This window comes from Stigmatopora argus, chromosome 4 (assembly GCF_051989625.1).
Source record: "Stigmatopora argus isolate UIUO_Sarg chromosome 4, RoL_Sarg_1.0, whole genome shotgun sequence".
In the NCBI taxonomy this organism is placed as follows: Eukaryota; Metazoa; Chordata; class Actinopteri; order Syngnathiformes; family Syngnathidae; genus Stigmatopora; species Stigmatopora argus.
The window spans coordinates 22,216,118-22,228,981 of NC_135390.1; the positions used below are offsets into that span (position 1 = coordinate 22,216,118).

General features: G+C 42.8%; 1 protein-coding gene across 1 annotated transcript; it reads right to left on the minus strand.

Annotated features, from left to right (window-relative positions):
- Positions 1–1,641: 1,641 nt before the first annotated feature.
- On the minus strand, positions 1,642–12,371 carry tlr18 (toll-like receptor 18). Its single transcript, XM_077598884.1, has 6 exons — positions 11,195–12,371; positions 9,203–10,385; positions 5,943–6,352; positions 2,662–2,816; positions 1,864–2,024; positions 1,642–1,791 (listed from the first exon to the last, which is right to left on the minus strand). The coding sequence occupies exons 1-6, from the start codon at positions 12,190–12,192 to the stop codon at positions 1,642–1,644; spliced, it is 3,057 nt and encodes a 1,018-aa protein (XP_077455010.1). The 5' UTR covers positions 12,193–12,371.
- Between the last annotated feature and the right edge of the window lie 493 nt (positions 12,372–12,864).

The window sequence follows — 12,864 nt, forward strand, 5'->3', positions numbered from 1 at the left end:
AAATCTTCCATTTGTGTTTCCTCGTAATATTTCATCAAACACGTTTTCGCAGTGCAAAACTCGTCGCGTCCGTTATCGGACGATACGCCGCGTGAAAGCCGTTTACACACTTTTCCGCTGCTCGCGAAAAGTGTAAAAACGCTCGATAGGGTTCGGGTCAATGTTTACCCCCGCGCCTTCCTTATCCGAGGGTCCCGTTTGCTCTCCGCCTCGACGCAAATCCGGCCCAAAAGAAAAAAATCAGTCGACTCCAAACACAGGTGAGGCCGCGTCAAAGTCCGCCGCGTCGGAATGCCGATAGCGAGCGTGGACCATTAACCTTTCTTGGGAGGCGTGAGCGAGCGCTAATCCCAAATAGAAGACAACATTGACTCCTTATCGCCAACTTGGACCACCTTCCTGTTTCCGCAGCCGGCAGCTGGAGCGCGTCACCCTCGAGGAGAACCACGAACGGCCGGAGACCAGTTAGCGGACACAATATAGTCGTGATTAGGGATGTCCGAGTTTACCCAACAATTTGGAGCATAGAATAACGTCAAAATACGCAAAATAAGTAAGAACTACTTTTAAGTTTAAACCCAGAGTAAACCCACCTCAGGGCTAAGCTAACGATGATATTCGTTAGCAGATAGCGACGGGAATCGTTAGCATCTAACGAGGGGATTCGTTATTTTAGCAGCTAACGACGGGAATCGTTAGCATAGCAGCTAACGGCTGGAATCGTTAGCTAAGCAACTAACAACGTCAATCATCATCTTAGCAGCTAATGGCGGTAATCCTTAGCTGCTAGCGACGGGAATCCTTAGCAGCTAACGATGGGAATTGCTAGCGTAGCAGCTAACGGCTGGGCTCGTCAGCTAAGCAACTAACAACGTCAATCATCAGCTTAGCAGCTAATGGCGGTAATCCTTAGCTGCTATCGACGGGAATCCTTAGCAACTAACGGCGGCAATCATTAGCTTAGCAGCTAACGGCGGTAATCGTTAGCTGTTAACTTTTGGACATACAATAGCAGGACAAATTTAAATGTGTAACTTCAAATTCAGGCATTGGAGGCCGCACATCCACTTATAGATAAATAAATAGATAAATAAAATAATAAATAAACTGGTCCGGCCCACATTTGACACAGAACACGAAGAACCAATACACCACAGGTGTCAAAGTGGCGGCCCGGGGGCCAAATCTGGCCCGCCGCATCATTTTGTGCGGCCCAAGAAAGTCAATGATGAGTGCCGACATTCTGTTTTAGGATCAAATTCAAATGAAGAGTATAGATGTATATTATATTTCCTCCTCCTTTTAAATCAATAATTGTAATTTGTAATCCATGTTTTCTGTGTTTTTAGTTCAAAAATCATTTTGTAAAATCTAAAAATATATTAAAAAAGCGAAAATAAACATTGTTTTAGATCTATAAAAAACTGAATATTCAGGGCTTTTGATCCAGTTCTTTTAATCCATTTATAATAAAAAAAATCTAAATATATCTAAAATGGTCCGGCCCACATGAAACCGAGTTGACGTTAATCCGAACCCGCGAACAAACCCGAGTCTGACACCCTTGCAATACAGGTAAGACATCTTTATTAGTATGTGGAAAACACAGAACAAAATCAGATTCCCCATCATTTTTTGAGTTTATTTTTGGCAGGTGCCTTCAAAGAATTCATTACAGGCCACAGTCAGCGCCGCCACCAGAACCACAAACTCCTGAAAGTCCAGCTCCTGGTCTCCGTTCTCGTCCAGGTCCGTCATGATCTTGTCCACGGCCGTGGCGTCGCTGCATCCCTGGAGACGGCACAAGCGCTCAAGCTCCGCCCCTCCCCGACCCGACCCGAGAAGGCGACGGCGGCCACTTACGGCGATGAAGTCGGTGAGCTCTTCCTGCAGGAGCGTCTTGAGCTCGGATTTGCTCAGCTTGTGTTTGTCGCCCTCTTTGGACGAGTACGAGTGGAAGACCGTGATCAGGCCCTCGATGGCTTTTTCTAGCCGACGGTTCATTTTGTCCACGCGCTCGCTACCTGCAAACGTGAAAAACAACAAGACCAGGAATGGAAAAAAACAGACACTGAAATCTTCAAGGATTTTTTTTTCGGTTCTCGCCAGGGGCGGAACAAATGTGGGCGGGGCCCGGGGCGCCGAATATCAACGGGCCCCCGTGAATCATCGCTAGCGGGACCCTTATGACGACCAGCTGAGCGTGGAAAAGAAAAAGATATTTCAACATTTTTATATTAGAGCTCGACATTTTTTAAGCCACGCCCCCTTTTACACATCCAAAGCCCAGGTGTGGCGGCACCCTGGTAAACTCCACCGCCGGTTCTCCGCTTTTGTTCGTTTTTCATCTAGCGGTCATTCATTTTCAGTGTAACGCCACTTCCGACCACTAGATGGCAGCATTTGGGACCTCACAACATTAAATTTTGCTAAAACAAGAATGAAAACCAGAAATATTTCATTTCGCGTCAATAAAATCTTCCTAAATCCTTTTGATGGCAACAGAAAGCAACTTTAATCAACAATTTACATATATTTAGCTTATTTTTAAAACAACCAGACTCAAGTAGGGCAAATTTCCCCTCGACAAGCAGCCGTCGAAACTATAACCGACGGCGAAAAGTCGCCAGGTCGCCATTCACTCCAATTCCGTGTCGGTACCTTTCACACAGAATCCAACGAAGTGGAATATTACCGCTACGGCACGCTTTAGCGCAGCAACACAGCATCCTGCAATCAGACAATGACGGGTCAGGAGCAGTCGCCGATGGCCCGTTGACGTTCCGCTACTCCCTTTCCCGCGAGCCTCGTCCCGCCTTGGAAACGTCCCGGTTAAAAACGCTCATTGCTACGCCGCTAACAGCTACCGGCTCGTTTCCCCACGACACGCTACGTCCGTCCGTTGGCAACGAAGGACACCCGAGAGGTCGCCACGTGGGAGGGCCACGGCGCGGAGTCGTATCGCCTCAGAATAAGAGAACGGAAAAAAAACGGCAAAGGCGACCCCATGCCGAGCGACCTCGGCACCCCCCGAAGATTTGAATCCACTTTCAGTTGAATGTATATTTTATGAAGGTGGACGCTTTCACAATGCCAGTTAAAGCTGAAATTTTCACATCCCTTGTCGACGTCGTCTCTAAATGAGTTCAAGACAATGCTTGTTTTTTTGGACATTTTTGGATGAAAATTATCTTTATCGTGCAGGTTTCTGTTAGCATAAATGTCCAATTTGGATGCGGTGAAGTGCAGAATTTTGGCCAATTTGCAGGTTCACAGAGTGGAATATGCTAATAAGAATTTATGGGTTGAAAATTATTTGCACATAGTTAAATTGTACAAAACCGTAGGTAGGAAAGTCAGACCTATAGACACGTCAATAAAAAAAATTGCAGTACTTCCTCCATCTGTTGGCAAATGCTTGATAAATGTGACCCAAAAAGCATAACAACTCACAACAAGATCAAATATAATAAAAGGCAGAAAATGGGTGTAAATTATTCATTAGCCTAGTAATTGGCAGGTTTTCTGATGAAAATGTGTTCATGAAAAAGGTCAGCTGACTCAAAATAAAATGCTAGAAAAGCTGAACATGTACCTAATTCGTGTTTCTCGGCATATTAACTCATGGACTGCCATTAACGTCGATAGACGTCCAATTAACCAGACGTTTGTTAACGGCAGTGAAACATGATCACTAAAACGCCAGCCCAGTTGAAACGGATTCGACTGCCATTGCTAGTGAATGAGACATAAATTCGTGGTAGATTTACATGTTTTCAGGACAATATGGGCATTGTGTGCCCATAACTTTGTAAACAACTACCTAGAAATACAAATACACTTCATTTAATGGCTTTGAGACAAACTCCCCCAACCCAAAAACGGAAGCACGCTTGTCAAAATGTTTTAAAATATCAGAAATAAGGACGATCCTGAATTAAAAAAGAGTCACAAACTCACCTGATCACCGCACAGAAATCAAGCAAAGACGCGTTCACTTGGCATCTCATCAACTGAGCCCTTTTCACCTGATCCTTTTAAATCACCGAAGTGCCCACAGCGCCTCTTGTGGTCGCCGTGGAAAATTACAGCTCACCAGCACAGCTCAAAGGGAACGTCACCGGCTGCAATGCATCATTTATCGGTACAAATATAGCGATAAAACTGTATAATTGTACCTAGCGTTTCTGTTTTGTGGGTTAGGGTTATTCCAATCAACGAGAGCACAGAATAACGTAAGTACACAAAATAAGTAAGAAATACTTTTAAATTTAAACCCAGAGTAAACCCACCTCGGGGCTAAGCTAGCGATGGTAATCGTTAGCAGCTAGCGACGGGCATCATTAGCAGCTAACGATGGCAATCGTTGTTTTTGCAGCTAGCGGCGGGAATCATTAGTGCAGCAGCTAACGGCGGGAATTGTTAGCTTAGCAACTAACTACGGCAATTATTAGCTTAATAGCTAATGGCGTTAATCGTTAGCTGCTAACTTTTGGACATAAGATAGCGGGACATTAAACGTTTTCAACCCCAAAGTAAACCCATTTGGAGTTTTCACGTCTTGTAAGTTATATAAATTAATTAAACCTTGAATTGCTTGTGTTTCAGACTGTAAGGTGATGTGAAATGGATGTCGGTTTTCAAGCTATACACTAGCTTGAAAATCTGCTTAGTCATTTTGTGACTCCACTTTAGTCTTATAAACATTTTATTAAAAAACAGCAATATAAAAATGACAAAATGTCCAGCATTTGACAAAAAATGACAACAAAACAGACGAGGCACACATTGTGACTAACAATGTAAGAATGTTGATGATTCAGCACACCATACTTAAAAAAATAGCTTTTTGATCAGAATGATTGAGATTTTTTTGCAATAACTACTGCATGTATTGATATGATATTCATTTTAACCATTTCCCTGCTGCCCAAGTTTATGTTCAACACATCAAAAAGCATTGGGGGTGGACACATACATGTTAATTATAACAATTATATTCACGAATTCATTCATTTCCATACCGCAACTTCGTTGAGGATAAAGGTTTCAAAAGATGAATGATTGAATGAATGTATTCCTCCCTTTTTTATGTAAATAGTCCAATGTAAATTCCCATGCACGAATATGCTAAATTCTCACACGTGTGCTTGAACCAGAATTTTGTAGTACTTGCACTAGAGATTATGGTACACGGTCGATTGGTCGCCGGTCTTTTGGGGCGCCCGGAAGGTAAGTGATAATTACCATTTAAATCGTTGCTCAAATTCCCTAAATAAAAACTGTGAATGACTATTTAGTCATACTTAATGCCCTAGTAATTATTAGGCTAAAGAAAAGCTCCAAATTTCCCAGACTTTTATTGTTTTTTGTTGGAGAACTTGTTAAGACCCTGACTGAACTGACGTTGCTTCTTAAAGGGACAACGCATGTACATACAAACTCTTCTACACTCACATGTCGGCTCAGTGAAACTGCTCATGGCCATTGTTGGCTTTTATTCATGCGTAGACCGTGTTGTTTTACCTTGTTTTGTCGCCGGTGTCTTGGTCGCCGGTCTTTTGGTCGCCGGTCTTTTGGTCGCCGGTCTTTTGGTCGCCGGTCTTTTGGTCGTCGGTCTTTTGGTCGCCTGTTGTCGCGGTCGGGGCGACCAAAAGACAGCGACCAAAAGACAGCAACCAAAAGACCGACGACCAATCAACAGCACCCGGCGATTATTATCGGCGCCAAAATTTGAAAATTTGACGTATATCGGTATCAACCTTTTTTTTTTATCTGACCGGCTGATATGAAGAAATCAAAATGCTCCAATTGGCCACCCTTTGTTGGTAATTCTGCCCGTAGTGTCCAACCCGAACGCCAAGATAGAAATCAAAGATAGCGAAAGAATGTTCAAATGGCTCGAATCAAGTTCCTCTCACTTAGCTTTAGCTTAGCCTCACGCCACCAACGGGATTTGCGTTTTGTTGAACACCTCGTCCTTGACGCTCTCCTCCGCCTCCCCCTTAGGAAAGGGCGCTTCCGGGACGCCGTCGTCCGTCAGCGATCGGCCCCCCGTCGACGAGTTCCTGGGTCGGACGCTGGTCCTGGCCGGTTTCCCCAGGACGCTCCTCAACTGGGCCCAGAAGAAGGCTTGCTGGCTGGCCTGCTGGGGCCACTCCAGGTAGGTTTTGGTGCTCAGCATCTTCTTCAGTTTGCAGTACTTGCTGGGCAGGGAGTCCGGGTCGATGGGTTCCTTGACCACCAGGATGACGTCGCCGAACGTCTTGCCCATGGCTCGCTGCTGAGCAAAGTACAACTCGTAGTTGCACCAATCGCTGTTGACGAAATTGCGCGATAGCACAAATATCACCTAAAATGGGAGACAAGCAAAAAAAAGTAATTGAACAAAAAAATTTTTTTGTAGATCCGCCAATACCAATTCGCCATCTATCGGTTAATGTCAAAAATACCAAATCCAAAAGTCTTTTTTTTCCTCGATTTTGAACAAAACTATCCAACAGCGAAGCCATACAAAATGTTTATTATCGATTTTTTTTTTTTTGCCAATCTGCAGTACAAAATGAAGTCGCAAGCAAATTACGTTTTAAAAATTTGGGTTCTCATCAATAAATTCATATAAAAATGTGATAAATTGAGCTCTATTGGTTGGATAATTTTGATTCTTGATTGTTTGCTTCACTAGTGTAATTATAAATATATATAAAATGTACTGTATAGGTATTTTTGCAATATGCTTCAGGATTATTTTTATTTTTTATGAGAAATGATGCGACGGGATGAACTGAGCTTTCTTGACTATGATTTTCTTGACTTTTATGCTGTTACTGTTCTACAAAGCTTATTTCCCAGTTGTAAATATGAACATCTGTGTATTTTTTGCATTATACCTCAAGATTATTTTGTTCACGCATCCATGCCATACTATCTGTGAGCTCATTTTATTAAAAGAATACGGCAAAATCAATTGGAAGTCTGCGGCAGCCAATGAGTTAAATGTATTCCCTATAGGCGTTAATGTTTATTCCATTTTTTAAAATAAGCAAAATTGCAATTAGTGCCTGAAAGGGCACGCAGTAAAGAGAGGGGAAGTAACAAGACTGTCCACCAGAGGGCAATCATGTTGCCCTTTACGTAGATGGCCACTATTGGTACATGGCACGACAATAACATACATGTTGATAGTGTAATCTTATGTATATCAACATAAATAATTTCTGAGCTTTGTCAGCGAAATTTAAAAAAAAAAGATGGTGGAAAGTAGATTTTGGAGCAAATAAAGTGTGAGCGCCCCTTTGCCCTATTCAATCTCAACACAGAAAATAAATCTCAAGGCCTTATTGTACTATATTTTTACCTAGTCATGCTCATTGAAAACATGCCAAATTACAGTTAATTTGATCCACATTTTTTAAGGCCTTTGTTAAACTCTCCATTGTAGAAGAACCTAATTCACCCCCTGAGCTAAGTGGATTACGAAATATTTCCAAGCACATTTGTATTTTTAGTGCAGCATGTCTTTCAACATCTCAAAACATCCAGCCAAAACTGCTTTGACGGCATAAAATGGTCACCCTGTCTCAATATAACAAAAACTTCTTTCATTCTTGGCTCTTGCCTCACACCACAAGAAGTGAAATTTAAGGCGTATTCAAACCAGCAACGGCCATAATAAAATGGACCTTTTCACCTTTCAATTATCTCAAGACTTGACAACAAAACTGGAACTCCTGCATTTTACACCTTATGTGTTTATCCCAGTGCCCAGACCAAATTCGTCATCTATTAAGTAACTCAAACCTTGCTTTTTTATGCTTATCCGAGACCTGGCTTAATAAATGTAAATTCACCGATGCCTGGATTGTAGATAGGGGTGTTTTATGTTAGGGAACACTTTAAATGTAAACAGATAGAATGTCTTTATGTACACAACCTTGAATGCATCAGTCTTAAAATCTAATCTAAAACTGTGATACTTGTGTGTGTGTGTTAATGTGTTGTTGTTTACCTTCAATCAGCACAAAGTACTAAAGATGGAAATTAGCCTTGAGCTACAATCTTAACATATTTGAGTTATATTTATCTAATCAGGGACAGCACATATTAATGAACATATTTATATTCATGTTAATGAACATATATATGTAAATATGCAAGATTGTAGCCGAGGGCTAATTTCCATCTTTAGTCCCTTTTTGTAGTTTGAGGATAAATGATGACTCATACTATACACACATGCACGCGCACACACACACACAAACACAAAGCATAGTTTTAGACAGCGTTGTGATCGGAATTTTGTTGGTTTAACAGCCAGGCTTTAAATGATTGGCCAAGAGGTTCAGAGACGGGAGTTCATGTACAGTAATCCCTCGATTATCGCGGCGAATGAAGACCAGACATGGGCGTGATAAACAAAAAAACCCGAAGTAGGGTCACCCCTATTTAAAAAATAAATAAAAATAAAAATATGTTTTTAAATAAATCAAATAATATTTTTTAAATAAATAAAATAAAGTAATCATTATTATTTTTAATAAATAAAATAATAATAATAATAATTATTTTTTATAAATATAATAATAATTATTATTATTTCTAATAAATGAAATAATAATATACATTTTTTTAAAGAAATAAAATAAATAAAATAATAATTATTATTTTATTTTACTTCAGTCCTAGTGGAGGACAGGGAAGTTGCTTCCGCTTGCAAATTTCAGTGTGGATTTTCACATTTTTAAAAACGTACAAAAAAACAAATGCAATCAACGAAAAAAAAATCCCCCAGAAAAAAACCCACGATATTCGAGGGATTACTGTATGATACTTGGTATCGAGTTCCAGGTATGAAGAGAGCTTTGGCTAATTGAGCACTTTTTTAATTTTAAGGGAACTACACAGTCACCTCTAGAGCCAGCCCTTGTTGTTGCGTAGGATTTTTTTTGTATAAAATCTTGCAGTGTGGGAGGAGTTTTATGTTGGAAGATTTTGTAACCTATCTGCATATTTAACAGTATTGTTCCAGTTCAGGTGTTTGTGTTTTTTTTTAATATTTGACAGTGGTGATGCGTTTTTGCTTTTCTGTCCAATACTTTTAAAGCTTGCTTATAAATGGTTTCAATTGGTTTTAGTGTTGTTTATGTGTGATATGATCATTGTGGCAAAATATAATTTTGCCGTCTCAGGTGTTAGATGGTACCTTGCGACTGTTCTCGATGTTCTCGATGATGTTGTCGATGATCCAGCGGCCCGGCATGAAATCCCTCTCGTGTATGCACAGTCGGTAAGGGTTCCGGTTGTTCTCCAGACACGGCAGCAGCTGATCCCTCACCCAGTCGGCGTCCCAGTGACTATAGGAAATGAAGGCGTGATAGGCGAAGGTCTCCGCCTCCCCGGCGGCCCGTTCCTTGTGCGCTCTGTATTTGGCCCTGATGATCTGATAGGTGGCCTTGGTGTACCACGGGAGGTCGAAAATGTAGCAGATGAACATCAGGATGAGGAGGACCACCGTGGTGGTGGCCACGCTGATCAGGATCACCAGTCTGACGTCGCAGGCCACCTTGCTGGGGAAGTACTTGGAGATGACGGTGTTGAGGAAGGCTTGCGGGTGGTAGCACTTGTAGTTCTCGGGCCAATCCGTCAGGTTCAGCCACTTTTTGGTCTTGGTGTCCTCGATGAAGGCGTGCAGTTCGCAGGTACAGTGGTAGGGGTTGTTTCCGGCTCTCAGGTGAGACAGTTTTGGCATGAGCTGGAAGGACTCTTTACTGATCAGACCGAAGGAATTGCCGTCCAAAGAGAGCCTGACCAGGGACGAGCTTTCCCACTTGGGCGGGATGAACTTGATCTTGTTGTCGCTCAGCAGAAGCTCCCTCAGGTCGACGGCCGCCTCAAAGTATTCCAGTCTGAGCTGGTCCAGGTTGCACGAGGACAGGTCCAGGAATTGCACGCTGGTGGGCAGGCAGGCCAGGGATTCGGCGCTGAACTGATTGTGGTGAGCGACCACCCTGGTGATGTTTCGGCTCCAGACGCAGCCTCGGCTAGTTTCGGCGGATCCCAGGTTGTTGTGGCTGATGTCCAGCACCTCCAACCGGAGGAACTGCCTGGTCAGCGCCGATACGTCTCGCAAGCTCTCCAGCTCGTTGACGCTCAAGTTAAAGGTCCGAAGGCTGGGCATGGAGCTCCGGTAGTCGCAGACCCGGTTGAAGACGAACTCGTCCTGGAGGCGGTTGTTGGCCACGTCCAGGGTCTCCACGCCGGCCATCTCCACCCAGGCGTCGCAGGGGACCGCGTTGAAGTAGACGTAACGGATAGACAGCTGATTGATCTTGTTCAACCAGGTGAAGCGCCAGTCGAAACGGAGTATGTCGGGATTGCTGATGTACCTGAAAGGCATTTTTAGGTCAGGTTAGAACTTTATTTTGTCCCATATTCGGGAAATTTCTTGGTTTTGGATCCACACGTTGTTAGCGTTAAGCGTTGGCACGTTTGTACGTGTAGCAGTTTTTTGCAACCGTTGCCGTGTCCGGGGTTTTGTTGTCTTTGTTTTCACGTGTTCAGCATTATTGCCGGACACGGAGATTGTGCGTTTATGTTAATGTAAAGAAACTGTGGTTTGCGATGCTACATATTTTGCTAAAATTCATTTAAAAAGAAACCAATTGGAGTTCTAAAGTATTGAATATTGTAGGAGTTATTCTATTGTCCTTGTGTAAATATCATGCTAATTAGCGATTAGCACCAGACTAGCGCTCGTCGCGAGTGGCTAATTGCTATGCTAGCAGATACAATTCATGTATTACTTACCTTAGGTATATTGTGAATGCTAAATGTGCGGTTAATTTATAATAGTTATAATAGTAGTAAATAAAAAAGATAAAAAATATATAATACATAATAATATTATAAATACATAAATATTTATATTTTTTGGGGGGGAAGTACATTTAATTTATTACTTTTTAAAATTTATTATTTATAATATTATTTAAATGTATAAATAATATTATAAATAATACATTTTTAAAAAGTAATACATTAATATTAAAGTATTAATATTATAAATAATACATTTTAAAAAGTAATAAATTAATATTAAAATATTAATATTATAAATAATAATTTTAAAAAAAAGTAAACATTATATATACTTTCCAAAAATTCGTACCAGTGTCGTGACCACACTTGGACTTACCAGAGATCCAGGTTTTCCAGTTTGAGGTTTGTGATGCTAGACTCGGCACCCTTGTCGGTGAAGGTCGGAGAGCGCGCAAAGTCGATATACTGGAATCGGACCTTCTTGATGGGGGCCACCTGCAGGTTGGTCAGGGCCATCCTCAGCAGGTTCTCGTTGAACTTGCCTCTGTGGAAGACTAGTTGGTTGGCCTTGATAGCTTCTAAGCCCTGGAAAATGTCTCTATCCCCCATGTAGTACGTGAACTCAAAGAGGTTGCGAAACTGGATGGCGCCGAAGGTCTTGTTGGCCAGATCTCGCAGCATGGAAAGGAGAGCCTCGGGCCGCTGGTCCACGGCCATGTCGAAGCCCATCTGGTACGTCTGGACGACCCGTAGACTTCCGGGTTCGTAGAAACTTAAATTGGAGGAGCACTTGATAGCGAAAGCCTGTAACTTGATGTCCTTGAGGGCATGAAAGTCGCCCACCTTTAGACCTTCCACCAGTGGGCTTCCCATGGACAGTACCTGGAGCTTGGAGAGCTTGGAGAACCCTGGGCTTAGCCTAGCGCTTTTGTAAAGGTTGTTAGACATAGACAGGTACTTCAGGTTCAGCAGAGAGGTTAGTACCGAGGCGGGGATCTCCTCCAGGGAGTTGTTGAAGATGTTCAGATGCTCCAGCACCACGTTGTTCCTGAAGGCGTCGGCGTGGATGTGCGAGATGTTGTTATACGAAAGCTTGAGCTCGCGCAGGCGGGGGAGTCGCGCAAAGTCTTGAGCGCCGATCTCTCGGAGTTTGTTGTACGACAGGTCGATGGACTCCAGCGTGGACGGAAAAAAGCTCCACGGGATTCTTTCCAACTGCCCGCCCAAGCAGTTCGCCACCCGTTCGCCGTCGGAGAAGACACACGGGACCCCCGAGGTGGGCCGAGGCGAGGCCGGAAGCGGAGGCGGAGTCTGGGTTGGCGAAGACTGCCCTCCGTGGAAGACCACGACGAAGATAAGGACGGTCCACAGCATTGCGAGTTACCTGTCGAGACAAAATGGAGGAAGCCTTAGAGACGGGTTATTTTCCTTTCGTCACGCGAAGGGTTCCAAAAACTAAATCGATGTAACGGCGCCCCCGGAAAGCGGCGTGAACGCAAAGCTAAAGGAAAAATGCTGCTTTTCGTCTGTGTTCGGTCGATTGGTCGCCGGTCTTTTGGTCGCTCGGACCGCGACCAAAAGAGCGGCGACATAACAATGTAAAACAACACGGTCTACACATGAATAAAAGCCAACAATGGCCATGAGCAGTTTCACTGAGCCGACATGTGAGTGTAGAAGAAGAGTTTGTATGTACATGCGTTGTCCCTTTAAGAAGCGACGTCAGTTCAGTCAGGGTCTTAACAAGTTTTCCAACAAAAAACAATAAAAGTCCGGGAAATTTGGAGCTTTTCTTTAGTCTAATAATTACTAGGGCATTAGTATGACTAAATAGTCATTTGCAGTTTGTATTAAAGGAATTTGAGCAACCATTTCAATGGTAATTATCAATATCCTTCCGGGCGACCAAAAGACCGGCGACCAATCGACCGTGTACCCTTTTCGTCACGTGACGCCAAGCCAAAAATGCAACATACTTTCTTAGTTTTAGGGTTTTCTTGGTCTTCTTTCATCTCATTTTTTTGTCTCATTATCTCCCTACAGGGT

Bases quoted from the DNA above. Each gene is read 5' to 3' on its own strand.
- tlr18 (XM_077598884.1), bottom strand. From the start codon at position 12,192: ATGCTGTGGACCGTCCTTATCTTCGTCGTGGTCTTCCACGGAGGGCAG. The intron at 2,817-5,942 runs GTGAGGCTAAGC...GACGTTTCCAAG, and splicing joins ACGCAAATCCCGTTGGTGGC to GCGGGACGAGGCTCGCGGGA. The intron at 2,025-2,661 runs GTACCGACACGG...TCACGTTTGCAG, and splicing joins CGTTGGATTCTGTGTGAAAG to GTAGCGAGCGCGTGGACAAA.